The 27367-nt window shown below is 44.6% G+C and overlaps 1 protein-coding gene across 6 annotated transcripts in view; it reads right to left on the reverse strand.

Annotated features, from left to right (window-relative positions):
• The window catches only part of LOC134351837 (retinoic acid-induced protein 1), an 89495-nt gene that overhangs the window by 14293 nt on the left and 47835 nt on the right, over nucleotides 1-27367 (reverse strand). For 4 of the 6 annotated variants that reach the window (XR_010019272.1, XR_010019273.1, XR_010019275.1 and 1 more), the window contains 3 exons: nucleotides 16069-16176; nucleotides 9182-14502; nucleotides 4159-4333 (listed from right to left, as the gene is read on the reverse strand). Coding sequence is in view for 1 of the 6 variants with exons in the window: in XM_063058627.1 (XP_062914697.1) it covers nucleotides 9182-14476 (5295 nt within the window). In the remaining 5 variants the exon portion in view is untranslated. The remainder of the gene's footprint in view (nucleotides 1-4158; nucleotides 4334-9181; nucleotides 14503-16068; nucleotides 16177-27367) is intronic. The other 2 variants (XR_010019276.1, XM_063058627.1) reach the window with 2 other exon arrangements.

Below are 27367 nucleotides of genomic sequence, written 5' to 3' on the forward strand. Positions count from 1 at the left end.
TGCTCATGGCTGTTTGGCTGATGCCACAACTCACGATTACACTGCACAGTCAAATGAGCTAGGACACACTGCAGAAAAGCAGTGTTACATAGGAACATAGAAAATAGGTGTAGGAGTAGGCCATTCGGCCCTTTGAGCCTGCACTGCCATTCAGTACGATCATGGCTGATCATCCAACTCAGAACCCTGTACCTGCCTTCTCTCCATACTCCCCGATCCCTTTAGCCACAAGGGCCATATCTAACTCCCTCTTAAATATAGCCAATGAACCGGCCTCAACTGTTTCCTGTGGCAGAGAATTCCACAGATTCACCACTCTCTGTGTGAAGAAGTTTTTCCTCATCTCGGTCCAAAAAGGCTTCCCCTTTACCCTCAAACTGTGACCCCTCGTTCTGGACTTCCCCAACATCAGGAACAATCTTCCTGCATCTAGCCTGTCCAATCCCTATACGTTTCAATCAGATCCCCCCTCAATCTTCTAAATTCCAGAGAGTACAAGCCTAGTCCATCCAGTCTTTCATCATATGAAAGTCCTGCCATCCCAGGAATCAACCTGGTGAACCTTCTTTGTACTCCCTCTATGGCAAGAATGTCTTTCCTCAGATTAGAGGACCAAAACTGCACACAATACTCCAGGTGTGGTCTCACCAAGGCCTTGTACAACTGCAGTAGTACCTCCCTGCTCCTGTACTCGAATCCTCTTGCTATGAATGCCAGCATACCATTCGCCTTTTTCACCACCTGCTGTACCTGCATGCCCACTTTCAATGACTGGTGTACAATGACACCCAGGTCTCGTTGCACCTCCCCTTTTCCCAATCAGCCACCATTTAGACAATAATCTGTTTTCCTGTTCTTGCCACCAAAGTGGATAACTTCACATTTATCCACACTAAGTTGCATCTGCCATGAATTTGCCCACTCACCTAACCTATCCAAGTCACCCTGCATCCTCCTTACAGCTAACACTGCCACCCAGCTTTGTGTCATCTGCAAACTTGGAGATGCTGCATTTAATTCCCTCGACTAAGTCATTAATATATATTGTAAACAACTGGGGTCCCAGCACTGAGTCTTGCAGTACCCCACTAGTCACTGCCTGCCATTCTGAAAAAGTCCCGTTTATTCCCACTCTTTGCTTCCTGTCTGCTAACCAATTCTCCATCCACATCAATACCTTACCCCCAATACCGTGTGCTTTAAGTTTGCACACTAATCTCCTGTGTGGGACCTTGTCAAAAGCCTTTTGAAAATCCAAATACACCACATCCACTGGTTCTCCCCTATCCACTCTACTAGTTACATCCTCAAAAAATTCTATGAGATTCGTCAGACATGATTTTCCTTTCACAAATCCATGCTGACTTTGTCCGATGCTTTCACCACTTTCCAAATGTGCTGTTATCACATCCTTGATAACTGACTCCAGCAGTTTCCCCACCACCGATGTTAGGCTAACCGGTCTATAATTCCCTGGTTTCTCTCTCCCTCCTTTTTTAAAAAGCGGGGTTACATTAGCCACCCTCCAATCCTCAGGAACTAATCCAGAATCTAGAGTTTTGAAAAAATATCACTAATGCATCCACTATTTCTTGGGCCAGTTCCTTAAGCACTCTGGGATGCAGACCATCTGGCCCTGGGGATTTATCTGCCTTTAATCCCTTCAATTTACCTAACACCACTTCCCTACTAACATGTATTCCCCTCAGTTCCTCCATCTCACTAGACCCTCTGTCCCCTACTATTTCCGGAAGATTATTGAAGACAGAACCAAAGTAGTTATTCAATTCGTCTGCCATGTCCTTGTTCCCCATGATTAATTCACCTGTTTCACTGTAAGGGACCTACATTTGTCATAACCGATCTCTTTCTTTTCACATATTTATAAAAGCTTTTACAGTCAGTTTTTAAGTTCCTTGCCAGCTTTCTCTCATAATCTTTTTCCCCTTTCCTAATTAAGCCCTTTGTCCTCCTCTGCCGGACTCTGAATTTCTCCCAGTCCTCAGGTGTGTCGCTTTTTCTGGCAAATTTGTATGTTTCTTCTTTGGAATTGATACTATCCCTAATTTCCCTCGTCAGCCACGGGTGCACTACCTTCCCTGGTTTATTCTTTTGCCAAACTGGGATGAACAATTGTTGTAGTTCATCCATGTGATCTTTAAATGCTTGCCATTGTATATCCACTGTCAACCCTTTAAGTATCATTTGCCAGTCTATCTTAGCTAATTCACGTCTCATACCTTCAAAGTTACCCTTCTTTAAGTTCAGAACCTTTGTTTCTGAATTAACTACGTCACTCTCCATCTTAATAAAGAATTACACCATATTATGGTCACTCTTACCCAAGGGGCCTCGCATGACAAGATTGCTAATTAACCCTTCCTCATTGCTCAATACCCAGTCTAGAATAGCCTGCTCTCTAGTTGGTTCCTCGACATGTTGGTTCAGAAAACCATCCCGCATACATTCCAAGAAATCTTCTTCCTCAGCACCCTTACCAATTTGGTTCACCCAATCTATATGTAGATTGGAGTCACCCATTATAATTGCTGTTCCTTTATTGCACACATTTCTAATTTCCTGTTTAATACCATCCCCAACCTCACTACTACTGTTAGGTGGCCTGTACACAACTCCCACCAGCGTTTTCTGCCCCATAGTGTTATGAGCTCTACCCATATCGATTCCACATCCTCCTGGCTAATGTCCTTCCTTTCTATTGCGTTAATCTCCTCTCTAACCAGCAATGCTACCCCACCTCCTTTTCTTTCATGTCTATCCCTCCTGAATATTGAATATCCCTGAATGTTGTTCTCCCATTCTTGGTCACCCTGGAGCCATGTCTCTGTCATCCCAACTATATCATATTCATTAATAACTATCTGCACATTCAATTTTTCCACCTTGTTACGAATGCTCCTTGCATTGACACACAAAGCCTTCAGGTTTGCTTTTACAACACTCTTAGCCCTTATTCAATTATGTGGAAAAGTGGCCCTTTTTGATTTTTGCCCTGGATTTGCCGGCCTGCCACTTTCACTTTTCATTTTACTACTTTTTGCTTCTACCCTCACTTTACACCCCTCTGTCTCTCTGCACTTGTTCCCATCCCCCTGACACATTAGTTTAAATCCTCCTGAACAACAGTAGCAAACGCTCCCCCTAGGACATTGTTCCAGTCCAGCCCAGGTGCAGACCGTCCTGCTTGTACCAGTCCCACCTCCTCCAGAACTGGTTCCAATGCCCCAGAAATTTGAATCCCTCCCCCTTGCACCATTTTTCAAGTCACGTATTCATCTGAAATATCCTACTATTTCTACTCTGACTAGCACATGGCACTGGTAGTAATCCAGAGATTACCACCTTTGTAGTCCTACTTTTTAGTTTATCTCCTAACTCCCTAAATTCACCTTGTAGAACCTCATCCCGTTTTTTACCTACATCGTTGGTAACTGTGTGCACAACCACTGGCTGTTCACCCTCCCATTCCAGAATGTCCTGCAGCTGCTCAGAGATATCCTTAACCCTTGCACCAGGGAGGCAACATACCCTCCTGGAGTCTCGTTTGCGGCAGCAGAAACACCTATCTATTCCCCTTACAATCGAATCCCCTATCACTATAGCTCTCTCACTCCTTTTCCTTCCCTCCTGTGCCGCAGAGCCACCCATGGTGCCATGAACTCGGCTGCTGCTGCCTTCCCCTGATGAGACATCTCCCCCAACTGTACCCAAAACAGTATATCTGTTTAGGAGGGAGATGACCTCAGGGGACTCCTGCACTACCTGCCTACTGCTACGCAGTTTAGTGGCCACCCATTCCCTTTCTGCCTGTGTAGCCTTTACCTGCAGTGTGGCCAACTCACTGAACGTGCTATTCATGACTTTCTCAGCATCGCGGATGCTCCAGTATGAATCCAATCGCAGCTCCAGCCGCTCAATGCGGTCTGCCAGTAGCTGCAGCTGGACACATTTCCTGCACACGTGGTCATCAGGGACACTGGAAGTATCCCTGATTTCCCACATGCTGCAGGAGGAACAAACCACGTGGCCAATCTCAGCTGTCATGACCTACCCAATACGCTACAGCCTCACCGCCTTCCTTGCTTCAAAATACCGCTGCAGACCGTTCTCCTTTTAAAGGAACTTACCCGGCCTTACCTCACTTGGAGTGAAGCTCGTCCTCAGCCTCTGCTCGCCGAAGCCTCTCGAGACAAAGCTTTCCTACTCTGTCTCCCTCTACTCCGTCTCCCGCTACATCGCCCGCTCCATCAAACTGCTCTCTTTTAAATACTCCTGCTGACTCACAGACTGACTTGCACGTGCTTGCACAGTCCTATCCCGATCAACCGCCGAGAAAAAAAAAGTCAATATAGAAGCTAAAGGTACACTTGCCATTTTGCAAACTCTTATCCAGAGATGCAGTAACTGATATTTACAAAAGATATTCGACCTAATTGCTAGATACAAGATCTTATTCACATCCCTTTTGATCAGTAAGTTCACCTCACCCTTCCCTTTACCAGATGCTAAACCAAAATCAAGGATCCACTGAACATCACAAATTCAATTGCCCCTGGTAGGGTCTGTGAAAATTGATGAAATTGTGGGAGCAAAAAAGGTTTAGTGTAGAAGTGTGGTTTGTTGATTAGCACAGACTCAATGGGTTAAACAGCCCATTCCTGTGCGCATCTCTCCGAGTCTGATACTAAGGTGACCCAAAGTTACTAAACTGAATGTCAGGAATACCGTTCCAAAGAACTTTCTGTAGTAAATCACATTATAAACAAAAAGATGACTTCAGTAATCCACTGGGTTTTCAGAAAAACCCATTTTGATCACTAACATCCTTCATGAAGGAAATCTATCACCCTACTTCAACATGGTTGATACTTAATTGCCTCAAAGTTCAGGTACAATGAGGATCGGCAATAAAAGACGGAATTTCCAGTAACACCAACTTCCCAATCCTTTTCCCTCTCTGTCTGAGGCTGGGTCCGGGTGGAGTTCTGCTCCAGTGTAAAATTCTATTTCTTTATTTTCTAATTCTTCCATGTTCCATTCTTCCCTCTTACTCTCCTTCTGTCTGTAACCTCCCCCAGTCTGATAACTCCCTGAGATATTTATCCTCTTTTAACCTCATACCTTCGATTGCCAAGGCCCTAGACTTGGACATTCCCTTTTATAAGTTTCTTTCTTGTTCTCTATGAAACACCTTAAAATCCCTGACAAAACTTTCAGTCATTTGCTCCAAACATTTCCTTATATGACTGGCTGTAATCTCTGTAATATCAAATGCAATATCAGATAGAAACTGTTAATCTGTTGAGAGACGAGATAAATATTTAAAGGTGCGTGAAAATTATTAAATTGGCTCCAAAAATTCATATCCTTAGGAATTTACAACAATTTTGAAGTAGAGAATTTGCAAGAAATCAAGGAGGAGCTGAATAAATAATTAGTGGGAGGAGAGGGCAGGGATTTTCATGCGTAGGGATATAGAACCAGTTGGATAGAGGTTGGAATATGGGCAGGCAGAAGACAAGGCTGGTTGTGCCTAACGCAATGTAGATAACTGCAACGAGTTTAGTGAAGAAAACAAAAGTACTGAGGACATAATCATGTTATAGTGAGATACCTTATCAGTTCCTGAAATTTGGCTTAGAGACAAGAAACAAAAAAAATCACTGTAGCTGAAAATCTGAAATAAAATATTTCTACCTTTCCTATTTTCATTAAAGTGCACCAGGAATGGTAGCTTAACATGCATGTTCACAGGGCTTTCTGATGGGGCAGAGAGAGTTAAACTAAACAAAGTGGGGGCGGGGAGGCAATAATCACAACTGAGACAGACATTAAATACAGAAGGATCATCAAATGATGCTTGATGGACAAGCTGGAGGTAATGATATTGTAGGTGTATAGAAAATATTTCCAAAAAAGTGCAAGGGAAAAAGTACGCATTTTAAAGGCAAAGTTCTAACAAAAGAACCAGGACAATAAAAGAGCAAAATATCAGTTGTTCTAACATTAACAAGGTACAGTTGGTTAAAAAGCACAGAGGATGGGAATCTCCAAACTGTATTTTGAAGAACTTTCTTGTCCAATGTTCCAGACCCATGACCACTACCATCTAGAAGGACAAGAACAGCAGATACCGGGGAACACCACCAGTTGGAGATCCCCCTCCAAGTCACTCACCATCCTGAGCTGGAAACATATCGCCGTTCCTTCATTGTTGCTGGGTTAAAAACATGGAATTCCCACCCTAACAGCACGGTGGGTGTACCTACACCTCAGGGACTGCAGCGGTTCAAGAAGGCAGCTCATCACCACCTTCCGAAGGGCAACTAGGGATTTGGCTTACTAATGCTGGCTTAGCATCCTGTAAATGAATTTTTAAAAAGTTCCTACAAGAAGGGTGCAATTCTGGATTTACTTTTAGGCAATGAGGTTGGGTATGTGGAAGGAAAACCTGTTGGCAACTATTTATTGCTTTTAGTCTAGATTTCCTGCATCAATATACTTTTTCGAAAAATTGATTTAAGATTAAAAGATTGGAAAGAAGATGAGGAATAGACTTTTCACCCAGAGGGCTGGCAGGGATCTGAAGTCTTGTGTCTGAAAAAGTGATACAGGTAGAACCTTTCAAACCATTTAAAATATATTTATAAGGGTGCACATTTGAAGAGCTACAACCTAAATGACACAGATCTAGTGCTGGAGGGTGAGATTAAGCTAAGTAGCTCTTTCCTGGCTAGCACAGACTGGTAAGGCCAAATGGCCTCTTTTGGTGGTAAATCATTTTGTGGTTTTGTAAAATGGAACAAAACCATGAGTTTCCAACATCAGACTTTAAGACTTACAGAATTTGGATTGATAAGTTAGTACCCTTGCAAGTGGGAAGCAAAATTGCTACAATTTTTAAATAAAAAAGTGAAAATATGCACTGACTCCAAATCTTGAAATACATAATCTATGTTCTAAAATGAGCACTGTGCAAATGAATGAATTTTCACCTCTGAAGGTGGAACACAGCAACTCATTCCCTCCTACCCTCCCTAGGCTGGGACATTCATCCTTTCCCCATACCCCTGCACACCTTCTTTGCAATCGTGTTAACGCTGCACTTCCAGACTTTGCTGTTCATTCACACTTGTATAGTTACCTGTCAGGGGTTCTGGCGCTGCCCTTTTCCCCAAGCCTCAGTAGATCGAGTAATCTTGTCTCACTCTGGTTGACATTTACAAAAATCATTTGGTGACCTGCTGTGGTCTAGAATGCACTGAAGGCAGCTTCTACCGTAGTGCTCAAAAAGGAAGCTGGATGAGTATCTGAAGGGAACGAATTAACTGTGTTGGTGCAAGAAGTTTAGCAGGGATCTGAAGAGCTACTTTACCTACCCAGAGGGTGGATGCAGTCTGCTAGTGTAAGGAGAGGCTCTCACAACATCTTAGTACTATCTGGAATAGTGATTCAATCACCAAGACTTATAAGGTGCCACACATGAGGCTGTTTAATAAGTTAAAATCCTATGGTGTTACAGGAAAAATACCAGCATGGATAGAGGAATGGCTGACAGGCAGGAGGCAGTGAGTGGGAATAAAGGGGGTGTTTTCTGATTGGCTGCCAGTGACTAGAAGTGTTCCTCAGGGGTCAGTATTGGGACCACTACATTTTACATTGTTTATCAATGATTTAGATAACAGAATTGATAGCTTTGTGGCAAAGTTTGCTGATGATACAAAGATAGGTGGAGGGGTAGATGGTGCTGAGGAAGCAATGCAATTGCAGCAGGACTTAGACAAATTGGAAGAATGGGCAGAAAAGTAACAGATGGAATACAGTGTTGGGAAATGTATGTTAATGCATTTTGATAAAAGGAACAATAGTGCGGACTATTATCTAAATGGGGAGAAGGTTCAAACATCAGAGGTGCAATGGGACTTAGGAGTCCCTGTGCAAGACTCCCAGAAGGTTAATTTACAGGTTGAGTCTCTGGTAAAGAAGGCAAATACAATGCTGGCATTAATTTCGAGGGGAATAGAATATAAAAGCAAGGAGATAATGCTGAACCTTTATAAGACACTAGTCAGGCCACACTTGGGAGTATTGTCGACAGTTCTGGGCCGCATATCTCAGAAAAGATGTGTTGTCATTGGAGAGAGTCCAGAGGAGGTTCACGAAGATGATTCCAGAAATGAAGAGGTTAACATATGAGGAGTGTTTGGCAGCTTTGGACCTGTACTCACTGGAATTTAGAAAAATGCAGGGGGATTTCATTGAAACTTACTGAATGTTGAATGGTGGATGTGGAGAGGATGTTTTCTATGGGGGGGGTATTCAGAACTAGGGGGCATGGCCTCAAAACTGAGGCGTGACCTTTTAGAATGGAGAGTAGTGTATCTGTGAAATGCTCTGCCACAGACAGCTGTGGAGGCTAAGTCTGTGCATATATTTAAGGCAGAATTTGATAATTTCCTGATTGGTCAGGGCATCAAGGATATGGCGAGAAGGCAGGTGTATGGGGTTGAGTGGAATCTGAGATCAGCCATGATGGAATGGCAGAGCAGACTCGATGGGCTGAAAGGCCTAATTCTACTCCTATGTCTTATAGTCAAAGGCTATGGACCAAGTACTGGAAAACAGGATTAGTAGTGTAGGTGGGTATGATGGCTGGCAAGAATACAGTGGGTGAAAAGCTTGTTTTTGTGCTGTACTCTGACTCTTGTGATGGCTCTGGGGACAGGCAGAGGAATGGGACTAATTGGATATTGGGATCCTACATAGAACCAGCAAACAAAAGGCTCTAATCATTCTGCTAAGTGTAGTCGTGTGCTCAGTGCAGAGTTTGACCAGAGAATAGTGTTCCAACCTTCTAATGACCCTCCCAATACTGCACATTTTCACCCATCGTTCCAAGCAGGGAGCTCACGATGTAAGAGACTGGCACTGGAAGTCCATTTCCTCAAAATCGGGTAGTGAAAGAATTCAATGGGGGTCTGCAAATAAAGAATATTTTATGCACTAATCGCTGGGAACAACTGGCAGGTCAGGCAGCACACTGGTCCACGGCATTAGTTATAATAAACCCTATCTCCTCGCTCGGCACAACCCACTGGCTATTGCACTTTCAGAGTTATTTTGCGTATGTAATTTCTGCTAGGCTGGTTTATTCCCTCACCATCTCACTGGCCATTTCCACTGCTTCCTGCAGACCATACAACTTCCCAGCTGCCAGGTAGACGCCGCTGGTCCACACTGCACAGGCCCCGTGCAGCCAGTGCTCCTGTGGGTCGAGAGGCAGCTCCAGAGGCTGTGGCTCTTCCTCCACACCCGCTCTTCTCCTTGCCTTCTTCAGCTCTGAGTCCTCAGTTGTCTTCTCACAGCAATAGCAGCTCAACTTTTTGCACTTCTCTCTTGAGCTGGTCCGAAGTGGACCCTGATCTTCCGCCTCGACTGCCTTCTCCTTGTTGCTGACCATGCTCTCATTCTCCGAGTCCACCACTTTGGGTTCACCGTACAGCCTACTGGGTGTTTCCTTAAGACCAATTTTGATCTCAAATTTTCCCCGGACGTGTTGGTTCTTTGTCAATGGTGGGATATAGTCCTCCGGATAATAGGGTCCAAACAAGTCTCCAAGTTCCTTGTGATTCTTGGCTCTTCCACATAAACAGCACAGCAGATAGCCCTGTTTAGTGGAATCCAACACCACCGGACCCGGTAACATTGCTGAAGATGTTGGTAGCGTCTTGCTCATCGACATAGGGGCCTGTGAAGCTGTGGACCTCTTCTTCATCTTCTGGATGCTGGACTGCTCCTCTGACAATGTGTTGATAATGGTGCAGAAGGATGAAACCACGTTATTCTTCTCTACACGTATGTAAGGGGAAAAAGCCAGAGTTTTGTTACTTGCTCTTGGCATCTTGTATGATACATACTTCAGGCGTATCACGGGTTCCTTGCTGTCCACCAGTGGGAGATTCCTTCTCTTCAGCTGCTTCTTGCGCCTGTGGGCAGTTTTTGTCATCTTGCTCCCTTTGAGGTGTTTCCTTCTCCTTCTGCTGCCTCGCCCGCCTGGCCTTTTCACTTTGCAATTACCCTTGGTCTGTTTGACCTTATTCCCTGACAGTTGACAGTGTCTCTTTGCAGAAGAGAGGCAACACTTGGGAGGAGTATGCCTCTTCGTCTCCACAGCGTCCTGACCACTCTCCACCTCTGTTCCTGTGCCTGGATCCAAAGTGGGAGCCAAAACTGAGAAGGTGGAAGAGAGCTGAGGAGAATGTTTAGGAACATTGGTGACCTCCTCCTCTTTCTCCTCTGCAGTGGTCTGGTCTCCCACCTCTGTGACTTCTGGCTCTGCTGTCACCTTCACATCAGTCACTGCACGGGGACAGCTCTTTTCCTGTGTCTTGATTTCATTGTCCTCTTTGAGTCTTTTGGAAGGGATAAGGCAGTTTTTACTTAGATCCATCAGGGCAAGCTTTGGAGCAGCATCTTTGGCCATCAGTTTGTTCTGTTCGGTCAATGTCTCACTGCTGGCATTTTCATTTAATTTCTCTTCCTTCAGGGACAGGATCTCATCCAGGGTCAGGCAGGGTGCGTTGCTATCGGAATAGTTGCTACAGGCGAATGACTTGGAGTTTGGAGAAGTGATCTTCTGCACAATGGCCTCTAATTTGAGGCCCCTGCCTTTCCGGGGAGGGAGAATTTTGGTCTTTGGTGGGGTCTTGAGAGAAATCCCAGAGTGGCAGCTTGGGTCAGGTTGGGAGGGTTCCTTGCTGCTGGTATGCTCTGAAATCCCCTTGCAGCTGGTACCTTGAAGGGGTTCCTCTGTGCTGCCTCGATTAGTGTCTGACAAAGGACCAGGCAACTGTTTCTGTTTGTCTGTCCTGATATCAGTCGCTTTTAACATCTGGTGTTGCCTTTTGGCCGGGATTAATGGAAAAGTGCAATAACCTTTTCGTTTCAAAGGATGCGACAGGGGAAATTTTTGCTCCTCTACTCCCTCTAGCCTTGAAGCCGAGTTTTGTGCCTTTAACTTCTCAGCTGCAATCTCCCCTTCAATGTAGTCTGGTGTCTCTTGCCTGGCAGCTAACTGTTTTTGAGGCTTTGCCATCCATGAGTTATTTCTAGTAGTGAAACATCGGCTAGCAGCAAGATCACAATTCTTCCGCTGTTTCACATCTTTGTGCAGTGTCATTCCCTGAGCCCTTGTCCTGGCCCTTAGCACAACAGATTTATAGGAATTGGGCTCCTGGCTGAAGAGGTCACGACTCTTCAGCTGTTGATCAGGGTGGCCAGTGCAGGTGGGCCGACCCTGGGCAACCGAGGGGGCGAGGTGTGCTCGGACACTTGCACTGAGGCCTTGCCTGTGGATCAGACACTTGTCTGAGTCCAAGTGCGACCGCTGCCTGGAGCTTAGCTCCCTCAGCCCATCCTCCTTCTGAGAGGTCATCCTCCTCCTCAGGACAGCCCGGGACTGAGGGCTCAGATCTGTGTCAAGCAGGGCACTGGAGGATCGGGTACACATTCGGGTGGGTACGTTCACTACCGCCTCGGCTGCAGCACACCCCTCCTGCAGGGTTTTGCCTTTAGCTCTATCTCTTAGGGGCCCCAAACACCTTGGTTTGGTAGATACCATCTTTAGATGCTGGAGGTTGTCTTCTTGCTCTTTGCCCCTCAGTCCAGTTCCTTGTGCCACTCTTGACGAGAGTCTCCGCACTCGGCCACCTCTGCTCGCCGACACCTTGGTGGGACCATTTTCTATCTCAGTTAATGCTGAGTTGATGAGCTCAGAGGAGAGCGCTGGCAACTCAGTTGTCTCTGCCACCTTGGGCTCCAAGGCATCTTCTGTCAGGTGATCTGGGAAGCCCTCAGCTCTTGAGGTCTCCTCCTGGTCAACCTTTGACTCTGCCAGTATGGCTGGTCCCACATGAATAACAGAGTGCCCCAGCAGGCGGGGACCAGCGCTCGGACTCACTTTGTCCTCATTGCTCTCTGCCCCACTTGGTTTTCCCTCTGTTATGCCGCTGTTCCCCTGTGTGTGTGAAGAAACAATCTCTTTGGCAGCAGCTCGCGTGGGAGAGGCATCACAGATAACAGATTTTCTTTCAGATAAAGCAGAGGCCTGATCTTGTGGGACCACAGAATCATCTGGTTCTGCTGCTGTCTCCTTATCATCTGCCAGGTCAGTCTTTGGTGGCTCCTGTTCTGGGGCCAGGAGTCTCAGGTCAGAATTACTGCTGTCGATGTCCTTAGAATCTCTCTCGTCAGCTTCCTTCATCCCTTCCAAAGCTTGGGTGAATCCTGCTTGAGTCAAATCTACCTGTAAAGGGCTCTGCTCTTTGCAGGTAACGTTTACTTTCTGGAGGTACTGCTTTTGAAGGTTACACTCAGGGGTAACAGCCTCCAATTCATCCCACTCCCCTGACTGCTCCTTCCCTCTCTTATCAGGCAAGTCCAAAAGATTCAGCTTTTCCAGATCCTGTGAGGCACTTGATATCAGCGAGGCGCAGTACTGATGGTTACTGCCAGACAGAGAGGAAACCAAATTATCTTTGTAATCTCCTGCCAATGGCTGTAAGAGGCTTGTGCTGTCCATTCTACTGGGGAAAAACTGAGATTCACTACAACTATCATCACCAAACCCCTTTGTCGTCATTGAGTAGTCACGCTTAACTGTCCCCTCATTGCAGTCTGAGCTGAGAGTCTGGCCCAAATGCTTTGGCCGAGTGAGATGGCCATAAAAGTTATCACCACTATCCAAGTTTAACGGAGAGCCCTTGCTTTCTTTGTCCTCCTCAAGATGATTGAATTTAAGTTCTGTTTCCAATCTTTCCTTGAAGGAGTCCTTGAGAATAATGACACTAGAGGTCTTTGTGTCCTCTTTCCCAAAAAGGCTTGGTTGCCCACCTGTCAGCAGCGTGGACAAGCCTGAAGAAGCAGAACAGTTCTCCTTGCTTAGCACCGACTCATCGGCTGTGGTTTCCACCATTACCTCACTGGGAGAGGTTACAGAGCAGGCCAGGATGGAGTCCAGGTTCTTCCTCAGGGCATCGAGATTCACAGAGTGGTTCTGAAAGAAATGTACCTTCTGCATCTGATCTTCAGGGCTGCTGGAATAGTCGCCCTCCTGCAGGTCGGTCTGTGCTGATAGTGCTTCTTCTGAATACATGCTTTCCTTGGAGCTCTTCAGCTCCTTTAATAGTTCAGACTTCTTGGGCAGACGTTTGGCTATCTTCCTGTGAGGGGCCAGAGTGTTGGACAGCAAGAGCTGTTGGACTGTCCTGGGGATGTTTTCCACCTGAGAGCTCAGTGCTACCAGGCTGCTGAAAGCTCCATCCGACAGCAATTTCTCAGGAATTTTATCCTTGAGAAAGACTTTGCAAGCGTCAGCCTGGCTCTTGCTGGAAGTCTGGTTGGTAGAGTTGGTGGCGGTGGGCATCAGGTGGGAAATGTTGCTCTTGAGGTCAGGGGCGATGGAACCCGCTTCAGAGGGTGGTGCAAACTGCAGAGCCTCAGGGTTGGGCATCAGTGGAGATGGGGTGGAGCTGTAAGACGGGGATCTGACCACAGTGGAGACAGACGAGTGGGTGGACGCTGGGCTAAAGGTCTGATAGAATTGCTCTGGAGATTTCACAGGAGCATCAGGCTGGTAGTAGACTTGCGGTGACTGGTTTAAAAGGTGCATCTTTGTCTGGTTGTGATACTGAAGGTTCTGTTGTTTGACATGAGCCACTTTACTCTGCTCGAACCCCCCGGATTTGGCGATGGCTGCTTTGTACGCATAGCTGGCTTGGGTGGGATAGTCTGGTGTGCCCCCGGCCTGCTGGTCATACCGGGAGCTTATGGGCACTTGTGCAAAGCCTTCGTAGGAGCGGGAGGAATTGCTATAATCCTGGACCGTGGGGTAGGTGCTGGGTGAGGACTGAAACGCCTGGTTGAAGTGGGCTGCCCTGGGGACGTAGGTGGTGGCCTGGTGCATCAGAGGCTTGTGATGAGGCTGCTGTATGAAATGGGTGTGTGGACCTGGTGGGTTCTGGGCAGCACCGCCTGTCATGTGCTGCTGTGGGTAGGCGGCCACGCTGGTTGTTGAAGGGACGGAACCTTTAAAAGAGTCTTGCACGTACTGGGAAAGCCCTCCGACTGAAGAGGCTGGAGACGCCCACTTTGAGGGCGGCCCTTCGCTCTGAAACTGTCTGGAGTAACCACTGCTCTGATAATTGGAAGATCTGCTCTGTGGGTGTTGGGCAGAGACTTGTTTAGTGCCACTAAAGTAACTGCCGGTGGCATTGGTGCTGTAACCCTGGAAGGCTTGCTGGTTGTAATACTCCTTTGAGCTGATCCGATGCGCCTCATAGGTCTGGGCTACGGAGCTCTGCTGCCTGTAGGTGTCCAGACGGGCAGAGTCGGCCCGTACCTGTTGGAAGTTTTGCTGGGCACCTTGGAAGCCCCCAGGGTCTCGGAAAGACTGCATGTCTCCTCACTTTGCCCTACTGAGCCCTGTGAACAGACAAGAGCAGAATCAGACAAGGAAGCCTCAGCAATAATCAATACAGTCCATGAAACAACAGACACATTCTGCCTCAAATGGTACTGCCCCAGCAAGTGCAAAGCTTTTCCATTCACTGCAGCCTTTAGAATTTTATAGTTTAGTGTTTGCTATAAAACAGTGGCTCACAAATCCTGCTCTTCAACAACAGACTCCCTGCAACTTCTGGCCAACATTATTTCACAGAGTGAACTAGGAGGCTTGCAGACTCTGTGCTTCTCTGAAATATACTGGGTTTTGCAGTCCCTGTTATTCAGTACAATAATACAAGTGGCTCTGATTCTGTACAGTGTCTTCTGGAGACCACCGACTCTGCAATGGTGAATAATGTACAGTGTCGTACAGACTGACAGCCTGTATGGTACAATTATCTCTACAGGCACCTCCAATTCTCGCCATACTGTATAATATTCTGGTGCCTCCAGTCTCTGTTACCAACACAGACACCTACTGTCTCTGCTATACCATATAATATACACAGGCATCAACAGTCTCCGATATGCAACTGCAGCAGATACTGCCAGGGCGTGCTATTCTGTAGAGAAACACAGCACCTGCAGTCTCTAACTTGCATTCTCTCCTATTCTGTACAACAAGCACGGTTACCTACAGTATCTCTCCTTGTCTGGGCCCTGTTCTCTGCAATGCACGTTGAAACCTGTGATCCCGGTGCCTGTGTACAGTATATACTGTGACCAGCAGCCTCTGTCATTCACTCTATTGGAACACTGCTCATGCAGTCTTCACTTTTCTCCACAGTTCACACACTGCAAACTGCAGTAATATCTATTAATGAGCAGACTCTCCCTAGACACACAAATAATACCTGTATCTGTCACTGAAGGATACACGTCTTTTGCCCCGCTTACAAAGATAGCAGGCATGATTTCTATTACAACATGATTGCTGATCCCAGATGTTAAAATATCACAATTTGTCTGCGCCCGAATTTGTCAGATTCCTTGAAATCTGATATAGGGCGTGCATCGCTCCATTCACTGCCGTGTTACTGTGCAGCTGCTCGTGTTCATCATTAGCATTTTAATCTTTCCAATGTATATTAGTATGTGCACTCAGAGAGACGGATCATGCTGACAGTGATAACCAAACAGACACTGAAGCACTCCAATGCCCCCGTCACATTTTTGCCTCACAGAAGAGAAATTTAGAGCTGTTTTGAAGGACAATTCGCTTTTATTGTTTTAGATCATACTCTTCTTTTTCATAGAATATTGATCAGAATTAAGGGATTAAGGGACTTCTGTGCTGTGAGGAAAATCGGAGGTGATGGAACAGTGTCAGCATCAAACACTCCAGTCAGGGTTCAGCAAGTTCAACACAGTCAGGGAGGTATCCTCTGCTGAATCACTGGGAGATTCTCCTCATCTGCTCGCCTCTCTGGGGATACAAGAGTTCAGGGCAAGAAGGGGTGCTTGTGGTATGTGTAACTGCTCCAAGGTCAACAACTTACAAGGATGCCTTGAGTGGTCACCCATGGGTATGTGGATTGTGCTCACCTCCAAAGTCCCACGCCATAGATTTTAACGCAAATTCAAGACTCTTGCTGCAGCGTGATACCAAGGGAGGGTTTGGTCGAGATATCAGTTGAGCCTCTGTCTGGTCTCCTGTGAACACAAATTGAAAGACTAGCAGGGGTTGTTGCTGATGTCCTAGCTGATATCTATCTCCCACTCCTCATTAAAAACAGATTATCTGGTCATTTACACTTTGCTGATTGTGGAAGTTTTCTGTGCATCTCTCCCTTTACAACTGTGACTGTATCTCACTAAAAACGTTTATTGATTGTAAATGCAAGTTTCTTGTCAGTCTCATTCAGGGAAGAAACTTGCATTTATATGGTACCATTAAAGTTGAAAGATTTACTTCGTAGGAGCCTAATCAGGCATAAAATAGATACCAATCTCTCTGGGATGTCATGACAGGTAACTATCAGCTGTAAAAGAGACATAAAGAGGAAGAGAGAGGTAGAAGGGGGAGCAATTGCCTGGAACATTTAGGGTTCTTGTTGTGGCTGAAGATGGTAAGGCACCAAATATTATACAAAATAGCAGAAATCTCAGTGACTAAATAGTTAACACTTTCACCTATGGGCCAGAAGGCTACTAATTCAAATCTCACTCCAGAGACTCAGCTGATGCTGCAATGCACAAAAGCAATAAGGGCATTTTTGGAAGAGACAGAACACAGAACAGTACAGCACAGGTTCACGCCCTTCAGCCCACAGTGTTGTGCCAAACCAGCGAAAATATAAATTAAAAAACCCAAAAGTGAACCTCTCCTCCCTACACAATGGCCACATTCCTCCATCAAGACCACATTAGGCCTCCCATGTGATGTAGAATGTGCTGGAATGTTAACTAGTCCCTGGATGGCTGCTTCCATTCAGTTTTAGCAAATACTACGATAAGCACAAGAGGAATAAAATGAATTGGGCACCCATTGTAAACTCAAACTTTCCATTCAACAAAACCAGTGATTCCGACAGGTTGGTTGATCCAGCAAAAACCTTCTTGATGAAATGAAACAGAAGTATCTAGCCGGAGGTCAATGTGAAAAATCAAATAATCAGACCACCCTGACAACAGCTCCTATCCCTGCACATGATGTGTGTCAACAGCAAGGATTCAGCGATGTAGGTACACAGTCACTGTCCGTGGGAGCCCCCATTGTTGAATCAAAAAGCCATGAAGTCCCAGATCAAATACAAGCAAAGAAAGTCCTTCTGATAATATCTACCGTCTTTCTGTTTCTCAATGCAAACTCCATTTAGAAAAAAAGCAAAGGATACAGAACTTATTTTGGAGAACTTGAATGTTCTTCACCAACAACAGCTTGGTAGCTATAATGTTTAGAACTATAATGTCTTTTAGAGCAATGACTTCCTTAGCACTATGTATGGACTGATAACCTACCTTTGCGTATTGATTTGTTGTCTATGCATGCGCATTGAGCTGCTCTCTCGCTGCAATGTGAATACACCAATTAAATCTATCTCCTGCATACGTGCTTTATTTAATTGATATGTAGTTACAAAGACACAATAAGTACGAACCTGAATGTCAGAGAATATCACTAACTGCCCCAACAGTTACAGGATGATAACAGGCAAGACAGCGAAAGGAAAGAGTTAAACAGAATGGAGTAGACAGTCATGGATGCTAACAAAGGGACAGGTGAGTGACTGTATAGGACACAGTGGAAGACTCACAACTAGCAAGGTTAAAGTGTAAACAACATGGCAATGGCTTTAGCCAGAAAAGTTGACAGATTTGATAGCACTAATGAAGACTGGGAGTTGTATATTAAGAGGGTTGAACTGTATTGTAAATCAAACGACATGGATAAGGAAAAGTAAGTCTCCATATTTCTTAGCGAATGGGTGCTAAAACCTACAAGCTTTTAAACAAGCTAGCAACTCCTGAAATGCCAGCAAGCAAAATGTTCGATGAAATTGTCACAGTTTTACAAAACCTCTTGAGCCCCAAACCACTGGTAGTAACTGAGATATTCAGATTTCACAAAAGGAACCAGTCAAAGGATGAAAGTATTTCTGAATACATTGCAGAATTGTGCAAACTTTCCCAATACTGATGGACTTTCTGATGCACTTAGGGACAGGCTTATGTGTGGCATGCATAGTCAAAGCACTCAAAAGAGGCTACTATCAGAAAGAGACCTAACCTTACAATGGGCATTGACCATTGTAATATCGTGAGAGATTAGGACCCCTGCCCCTTCCCTCTTCAGTCCTGACGAAGGGTTCCTGCCCAACATTGACTGATTGTTTGCACGGATGCTGCCCAACCTGCCGAGTTCCTCCAGCATGTTGTGATTGTAGCAAAAGATGCAGAACTTCAGAAAAGTTTAGAATGTGAAATGCACAAAATGTCCCTGAATGGTGAAAAAAGTCAAAAATATTATTGATGTGACAAATCCTCCCATGAGGCGAATGACTGTTGGTTCGAAGAAAAAGTCTGCACATAGAGAGAGTGCGCAAGACAGACAGAAAGCACGACCAAAGAGAAAAACCACACTGAGTGAAAAGTTTCAAGCACAAAACTAAGCAAATGTATAAAGTGACCAAATGTTAAACAGAACCAGACAACACAGAGTCTGACAAAGGTGAGCTGTCATGCCTAGAACTGCAAGGCATTAATGAAGCAGATTACAAAATCACATGGATCACAATAGATGTGTCTGGTGTAAACTGAAAATGGAGTTACATATAGGGTCAGCTTTGTCTATAATTTCAGAGGCTGACCACAGCAGACTGTTTTCTAAGCTGCCATTAGAAATACTAAGTGATACTAAAGACCTACACAGGTGACAAAGTGTTTCCCAAAGGCAAATTGAAAGTGAATGTGATGTATGAAGGCCAAATACAACAGCTGGAGCTTCATGTGTTGAAAGTAGAGGACCAGCACTTTTCAGATGTGAATGATTGAGGAAAATCCAACCAGACTGGCACACCATCAAAGCTCACAATATGTCATCAGCAGCCCAAATGACAGCACCAACCAGGGACTGTCACAGCTGCTTAATGCTAATGAGAAGGGGATTGGTAAACTCAAATGTATGAGGCCAGAATTGAATTGAATTGAATTGAATGAAGCAGTAACACCAAGATTCCAAGAAGTGCATTCAGTGCCCTACACACTATGTCCTAAAGTGGATGCTGAACTTCAGCTTGGAGGCATCTGGAACTCTCTCCAAGGTTGAGTGAAGCGACTGGGCCACACCCATTGTCGCAGTGATTAAGAAAGGGAAGACCAGATCCATTTGCACATGTGGAGCTTTCAAAGTAAGCATCAACCCAGTGCTGCATTCTGTGCAATATTCTGTCACAAATAGAAGACATTTTTGCATCTTTGGGAAGTGAGTAGAGGTTTTCAAAGATTGACTTGTCATAAGCCTGTCTGCAAATGGAGACTGAGGAGTCAAGCAGGATGTTCCGACACAGTCAACACTCACAAGGTACTGTTCCACCAGAATCATCTCGCCTTTGGCATTGCATCTGCTCCAGCAATTTGGCAAAGAGCAATAGACCAAGTGCTCCAAGATACCCCAGGAACACAATGTTACCTTGATGACATCATCGTGACTGGCAAAATTAATGAAGAGCACCTCCACAACCTTGGTAAAGTGCTTACCAGGCTGAGTGAGTATGGTCTGAGTGCTTCTTTCCAACTGTGATAAGACTGCTGAACGGATCCTGACCCGGATCCGGGCCGTACCCTCCAAATATCCGGACTTGTCTCTTGGTTTTTTTTTTGGCACTACCTTACTTTCCATTTTTCTATTTTCTATTTATGATTTATAATTTAAATTTTTAATATTTACTAATTTTTACTATTTTTAATATTTAATATTTGTAATCCAGGGAGTGGGAAGTGCAGAATCAAATATCGCTGTGATGATTGTACGTTCTAGTATCAATTGTTTGGCAACAATAAAGTATAAAGTATAAGAGAGAGAAATGTGATTTTTTTCAAGAATGAAATCTCATATTGTGGACATGTCATTGACAAGCATGGCTTACACAAGTCACAAGAGAAGATTAAAACAGTGCAACACACATCAAAGTGGCTGGTGAACGCAGCAGGCCAGGCAGCATCTCTAGGAAGAGGTACAGTTGACGTTTCGGGCCGAGACCCTTCGTCAGGACTAACTGAAAGAAGAGCTAGTAAGAGATTTGAAAGTGGGAGGGGGAGGGGAGATATAAAATGATAGGAGAAGACCGGAGGGGGAGGGATGGAGCCAAGAGATGGACAGGTGATTGGCAATCACCTTTGCAGTGCTACAGGCACCAAAACTGGAAAACGTGTCACAACTCAGGCCTTGTAAACTACTACCAGTAGCTTCTCACAAACATTGCTACAGTACTGCTGAACACACTGTTGCAGACAGGAGCAAAGTGGGAATGGTCAGAAAGATGTGAAAGAACATTCAAGGAAACAAAGAGACTAATAACATCCAGTGAACTGCTCACCCATCATGACCCATCGCTGCCTATCAGACTGGTGTGCGATGCATCCCCTTATGGCATTGCAGGGGTTTTGTCATACACTCTGAAAGATGGATCTGAACGTCCGATTGTGTTTGCTTCAAGATCACTGACAAGCGCAGAATGTAACTACGCACAGATCGACTGAGAGGCCCTTACTCTAGTATGGGGAATAAAGATATTCCACCACTATCTCTATGGAAAAAAGTTTATGCTAGTGACAGATCTCCAGCCCCTTGTGTCTATTTTCAATCCCAGGAAGGGAATTCCAGTGATTTCTGCTACCGAGTTGCAATGTTGGGCAATGCTCCCAGGAACCCACTCTTATGACATAGAGTTCAAGGGTACCAAACAACACAGCAACACAGATGGTTTGTCACGCCTTCCACTATTGGGAACTGAAGGAGAAAAGTCTTCATACTGTGACCAGCAGAGGTGTTCCACGCAGCACTGGTGGGCTAGTTGCCAGTGACAAATTCTTAAATACAAAGGGAAACAAAGGGTGACCCGACATTATCGAAAGTCTATGAAATCACCATGCAAGGATGGCCAGCTCATGGTAACCCTACATTTCCAGAGTTCTCAGTGAGACGAGACCATATGTCATAGAACACTGATGTGTGGATCTCGTTTTGTGGTTCCCTCTAAACTCTGCACCAGAGTGTTAGAGAATCTATATGAAGGACACCTGGGTTTGGTCAAGATGAATAGTTTCACCCAGAGCTACGTGTAGTGGCCGGGAATAGATAGACGGATTGAAGACTTGACCAAACGCTATTTGGGATGCCAAAAAGTTTAAAATGCACCCCCACAAATACCGTTACACCCATGGGAGTGGCTGTCTTCACCGTGGTAAAGAGTGTATATTGACTTTTCTGGGCCATTCATGGATTTCCACATTTCTAATTGCTGTGGTGCTCATTCGAACTGGCCAGAGGTCATACCAATGAAGTCAACCACCTCAGAAAAGACTGTCCCTGAGGACCATCTTCACCAGAAACGGCTCACCAGAACAAATTGTGAGTGACAACTGACCAGAATACAGATCAGAAGAGTTCAGACTATCCATGAAGAAGAATGGCATCAAACATTTCAAGTCAACTCCTCACCACCCAGCATCGAATGGGTTAGCTGAAAAGTTTATCCAAACAGTCAAGTCATCCATTAAAGCCTCGGACAAGGAGAACATTTCTCTACAGCACAAGGTGGACATTTCCTTTCTGCGTACAGTATTGGAACCCTGTTTTATGCAACGAAAAATCAAACATCTGCAATGCTGTTCATGAACAGGAGTCTGAGATCTTGCATAGACAACCAAACCAGATCTACGGAGGGAAGTGCAGAATAAACAGTTCAGCCAGTTGCCAAGTGAATCAGCAAGGAGCTTCAGGATTGGACAGGAAGTCCTAGTGCATGATTACCGAGAAGACAGGTGGACACCCCATAGGATAGCTACAAGAACTGGACCACTTAGGTACAGAGTGGATGTTGGAGATCAGACATGGAGATGTCATGTGGACCAGATACTGGATGCTCAGCCAAAGAACATTCCTGAGTCGACTGCATCCAACAAGGCAGACACATTACAGTCATTGGACTTACCTCTCAGTGATGATCATGTTACTAACAGTAACGTGACACCAGCAACTGAGAACATTGTCTTAGACAAGACACCTACCAAACCTGATGTCACTCCACAGGCCAAAGGCACTATCCTGAAAGAAACAGAGCACCATCCAAAAGACTGAATCTTTAATACAGTGAAGTTAGTTGTGGACTGTTATCTTATAAGCATGCTTATTTGAATATGGTTTGTGAAAGGGAAATTGAATATTTTGTACATAGACAATTTTATGCTACATTAATCTAAAGGGGGAAGTGTAATGTATGGATCTATTTCTTTTAGAGCAATGACTATGTATGGACTGATAACCTAGCTATGTGTATTGATCTGTCGTCTACGCACATGATCTTCTCTCTCTCTCTCGCTGCAGTGTGAATACACCAGTTAAAGCCATCTCCCGCATGTGTACTTTTATTTAATTGATATGTAGTTGCACAGGCACAACAGTAACATCTCTGATTAAGCTGGTCAGGTCATGAAGGATACAAGTGCCAGGGAAAATATGTAGCAAATTATGAGAGAACCAACACGGGAGTAATTGTTTGATCTTGTTCTGTCAATCCATCTTTTGCAAATGCATCAGCCTTTGTCAATATGGAAGGACTGACCATTGCATAATTGTTGTTTTGCAGAGGTCCAGTTTTACATGGAAAATACTTGCCATTTTGTTTGTGGCAAAACCAATTGGACAGATTCAATACTTTATATTCAGGGTTATTATCATCAGCTTACAAGTCATGAAATATGTTGTTTTGCAGCAGAAATGCACAGCCAAGATACAATGTAAAATTACTAAATTACAAAATAAACAAATAGTGCAAACATGTATGATGAATTTATTTTCACAGACTGCTCAGAAATCTAATGCTGAAGGGGAAGAAATATTCTTCAGTGCTTAACATGTGGGTCTTCAGGCTCCTGTACCTCCCTCCTGATGGTAGGAATACGAAGAGGTGAGACTACTTAGTGACGGATGCAGACCTCTTCGGGTACTGCCTTTTGATGATGTCCTCCATGCAGGCGCAAGTTGTGTCCATGATGAAGCTGTCCAAATCTACAACCCTCTGTAGCCCCTTGTGACCCTGTACATTGGATATTCCTCACTAGGCTCTGATTCAACCAATCAGAATGCTCCATACATCTATACAAAATTTCAAGAGTGTTTGTAACATACTAAATAACCTGAAACTCAAAGTGTTGGTGTGCCTTCTTCATGATCGTATCAAAGTGTTGGGACCAGGATTGATCCTTCAAGATGCTGACACCCAGGAATTTGAAGATCCTCACACTTGCCACCTCTCACCCTTCAATGAGGACTGGTGCGTGTGTTCTCCTGACTTCTCCTTCTGGAAATCCACAATCAAATCTTTCATCTTGCTGACATTGAGTGTGAGATCATTGTGCAATACCACTCAACCAGTCAATGAAAAACCTTTTGAACTGTAATACAGAATCACAAGTGTGCTACACATCAGAAATATGCAAAAAATAGACCTGAACAGTCCCATAACTAACAGCTTAGATCGAAACTCTCAATTCTGCCAGTGTTGAATTCACCGGGCTGATTCCTGGGAATAATAGGACTGTCCTATCAAAAGAGGCTGTACAACTTGAGTCTCTATTCCTTAGAGTTTAGATGAATGAGGCGTTGCCTTATTCAAACATAAAAATTCCTAAGGGGGCTTGAAGAAGATAGACATCGAGATGTTTTCATCAGTGGGAAAATTATGAGCAAAAGGGCACAGCTACAATTATTTACTTAACAATGAGGTGTGTAGAAATTTTCTCTCAGAGGGTAACGAATGCCTCCAAAGACAGTGGCGATCAAATCATCAGATATATTTAAAGGTGAAGATGTGCTGGCCAGTGGTGTAATGCTACCTGCACCGAACCTTGAGGTCAGTGGTCCTGTGTTTGGATCTGGCCGGCTCCTTGCACGCTTTCCATCCATGCTGGGTTGAGCGTCGAGCGTCGAGCGTTGAGCTGGCAATCTGGCCTCGTTAGAAGCAAACAAATGCTAAAGAAACAGCAAGGTTACTGCCTGATGTGCCACAAGGTGTGGAAGGGAACAAAAGAAAAACACTAAGGTGAAGATAAATAAATATTTGAAAGATTAGGGAATTGAGGGTTCTGGGGTACTGCACAGAAGAGGAAATAGGCCAGCATAGATCAGCTATGATCATGTTGAATGGAGCTGGGGGGTGGGGGGTTTGAGGGGCCTGGTGACCCACTCCTGCTCCTATTGTGAATAGAATCATTCAAACAACCATTAGAGGGAGGAAGCACTTTAAATATTCTCAACTCAAAGCTGGAAACACATTCATAAGTGCAAACAAATAGATAATATATCCACTTTCTGGCAAAAGAACCAAGTGTGTGATCTATCTTCCTAGGAGTCTCACCATTATGGAAACCAGTCTTCAGCTAACTTGATTCAAAAACGTCTCAAGCAACGTCTGAAGGTACCAGCATAGAGCAAAAGCCCACCACATCCCAGCTGCAGTCTTCTTCAGAACAGCCCCCATCCCAAGTTTAGCTGTTCCAGTACAGCTACAATAACGACACTAATCCAATACTGCAGAAAGTTACCCGGAGATGTAGGCAACTAATTACCATTCCAGCAATCCACTATATTCAACACATTTACAAATAAACGTTATTGGGAGTGCTCTGATGCAGCAGTTACTTCTTCATAGAAGCTCAGTTTGAGATCTGCCATGACTAGTTAGCTCCACTTCAGTTGAATGAACAAATGAACAGAGGTCAGAGTGACCACTCTTGCTCTCAAATTAACATTTGATGAAGTGTGATCTGAAAATGCCCAGGTGAAAATGAAAATTGGTGGGAGCTTATCTGGCAAAAGATGGCTGCGGTTTTTGGAAATTAAGGAAATGAATCACTTCAGTCTCAGAATATCAGCACTGGAATTCTTTCATGAATCATCGTCAGGCCAGCCATTTTTATCTACTTCATTGATGACACTAGGACATGGGGGTGAAGGAGATGACCATCTTCAAAGAGACTTACATCAACTGACATTATCATTGTGAAATTCGTTCCCACCAGCGCTCCCTCCAACTCTGCCAATCCTGAGAGTCAGCTTTGACCAGAAACCTAACCAGCTATGCTCATGAAGACCATGACTACAAGAGCAGGTCAAAGGATTAGAATTATGAGGTAAGTTACCCCCTTACCATTTAAAGTTCCACAATCTTCAATCCTGTGCACCTTCTTTGAACCCTCTCCAGTTTCAGCACATCCTTTCTAAGGAAGGGGACCAAAATCTTCTCACTATACTCCAAGTGAGGCCTCATCAGTATTTTATAAAGTCTCAATATTACATCCTTGCTTTCATATTTGAGTCCTCTTGAAACGAATGCTAACATTGTACTTGCCTTCCTTACCACAGACTCAACCTGTAAGTTAACTTTTAGGGAATCCTGCACAAGGACTCCCAAGTCCCTTTGTGCCTCAGTTTTTTATATTTTCTTTCCATTTAGAAAACAGTCAACCCATTCATTTCTTCGAGCATGACCATACACTTCCTGACATTGTATTCCATCACCCACTTCTTTGCCATTCTCCTAATTTAAGTCGAGCCTCTCTACTTCCTCAAAACTACCTGCCCCAGCACCTATCACTGTATTGTCTACACACTTTACAACAAAGTCATTAATTCTGTCATCCAGATCATTGACATGCAACATAAAAAGAATCGGTCCCTACTGACCCCTGTAGAACACCACTAGCCACCAGCAGCCAACCGGAAAAGGCTCCCTTTATTCCCACTCTTAATCTCCTGACAATCAATCCATGCAAGCGCTTTTCCTGTAAGACTATTGGCTCTTATTTTGCTAAACAGCCCAATGAGCAGCACCTTTCAGTTTCCCAAGCACCTTCTCTCTAGTAATGGCAGCTGCACTCATTTCCACAGTGAAGACTGATGCAAAATACTTACTCAGTTTGTCTGCCATTTTCTTGCCCCCCCCATTACTACCTCCCCAGCATCATTAATATCGCTGCTAGCTTACTTTCATATTCCATCTTTACCTTCTTAATGACTTTTTTAGGTGTCTTCTGTTGGTTTTTAAAAGCTTCCCAAACCTCTAACTTCCCATTAATTTTACTCTATTATATGCCGCCTCTTTGGCTTTTGTGCTGGCTTTGACTTCTCATTAGGAAACGTCCTCTCCACATCTACTTTATCTAGGCCTTTCAACATTCAATAGGTTTCAATGAGATCTCCACCCCATTCTTCTAAACTGCAACGAATAAAGGCCCAGAGCTATCAATTGCTCCTTATACAATAACCCTTTTCATTCCCAGTATAATTCTCGTGAGCCTCCCCTGAACTCTCTCCAATGTCAGCACATCCTTTCTTAAATAGGGGCCCAACACTAGTCACAGTACTCCAAGTGAGACCTCACCAGTGCTTTATAAAGCTTCAGCATTGCATCCTTGTCTTTATATTCTAGTCCTCTTGAAATGAATGCAAACATTGCATTTGCCTTCATCACTACCGACTCAACCTGCAAGTTAACCTTTAGGGAATCCTGCACAAGAATACCCAAGTCCCTCTGCACCTTGGATTTTTCAATTTTCTTCCCATTTAGAAAATAGTCTACATTTTATTCCTTCCAACAAAGTGCATGACCATACACTTCCTGACATTGTAATCCATCTGCCATTTCTTTGCCAGTTCTCTAAATCTGTCTGAGTGCTTCTGCAGTCTCCCTGCTTCCTCAACACTACCTGCCCCTCCATCTATCTTCATATCATCCCCAAACTTGGCCATCCAAATCACTGACATACAACGCAAAAAAAGTAATGCTCCCAACTGACCCCTGTGGAACACAACTAGTCTCTGGCAGCCAACTAGAAAAGGCTTCCTTTAAGTCCTGACGAAGGGTCTCGGCCTGAAACGTCGACTGCGCCTCTTCCTATAGATGCTGCTTGGCCTGCTGCGTTCACCAGCAACTTTGATGTAAGGCTTCCTTTATCCCACTCTTAGCCTCCTGCCAATCAGCCAATGCTCTATCCATGTTAGTGTCTTTCCTGTAAGACCATGGACTCCTATTTTGCTAAGTAGCCCAATGAGTGGCACCTTTCAGTTTCCTAAGCACCTTCTCCTTAGTAGTGGCAACTGCACTCATTTCCGCCCCCTGAC

The sequence above is a fragment of the Mobula hypostoma genome, chromosome 9 (assembly GCF_963921235.1).
Source record: "Mobula hypostoma chromosome 9, sMobHyp1.1, whole genome shotgun sequence".
Classification (NCBI taxonomy): domain Eukaryota; kingdom Metazoa; phylum Chordata; class Chondrichthyes; order Myliobatiformes; family Myliobatidae; genus Mobula; species Mobula hypostoma.